We start from the raw sequence: 630 nt of genomic DNA, 5'->3' as shown, positions 1-630 counted from the left end.
AGCGTGGTGTGCTGCACCGCAGGCTGCACCGCGGGGCCGGGGCCCCGCGCCTGCCCCACCGACGTGACCGACGGCCGGAAGGGTCTGGGCAGGAAACGAAACAGGGGGTCGCGCTGGAGCCGGGCACCTGTCCCCGGACCACGGAGGGCGGGCGCTGCCACCGCAGCCACCTCGAGGGAGAGCTGTGTTCACGGGCAGTGACCCAGTGACCGCGGCAGGAGACACTGCTGCCCTGAGAACCAGGTCTCCCCCCACTCCTCCTTGACGGGCGGGGGCCCAGGGCCAGGCAAAGGGGGGGGGGCTGCTTCCTGGTGCCCCCAGCTGTGTGGCTGGGGAAGCCCCTCGCCCCGGGCCTGATTGGGGAACTCAGATTCTAGCTTTCAAGGGGCCATGGACGGTCCCCTTCTTGGGGGTCCCACCTGGTGAGTGGCCTCCACCCCAGCGCCCCTCCCCGCGGCCACAGTACCTTTCTAGAGAGAACTTCCTGAACATGAGGTTGACCTGCTCCAGGTCGAAGGCGTCCACGCCCTCGGACTGGTGGGAGGAGGAGGAGGAGTGGATGGAGGGGGGTCCAAAGGAGCACCGCTCGTGGCTGTCATCTGCAAAGGGACGGGGCCCTCAGGACCCAGG

The 630-nt window shown here is 69.2% G+C and overlaps 1 protein-coding gene across 1 annotated transcript in view; it reads right to left on the bottom strand.

Annotated features, from left to right (window-relative positions):
• Positions 1-630, bottom strand: part of CARD11 (caspase recruitment domain family member 11) — a 54,748-nt gene that overhangs the window by 31,230 nt on the left and 22,888 nt on the right. Inside the window, exons 8-9 of the mRNA XM_015565153.1 lie at positions 467-599; positions 4-84 (exon numbers count right to left, since the gene is read on the bottom strand). Coding sequence (XP_015420639.1) covers positions 4-84; positions 467-599 — 214 coding nt within the window. The remainder of the gene's footprint in view (positions 1-3; positions 85-466; positions 600-630) is intronic.

The sequence above is a fragment of the Myotis davidii genome, unplaced genomic scaffold (assembly GCF_000327345.1).
Source record: "Myotis davidii unplaced genomic scaffold, ASM32734v1 scaffold399, whole genome shotgun sequence".
NCBI lineage: Eukaryota > Metazoa > Chordata > Mammalia > Chiroptera > Vespertilionidae > Myotis > Myotis davidii.
This window is presented reverse-complemented; position numbering and strand designations above follow the sequence as displayed.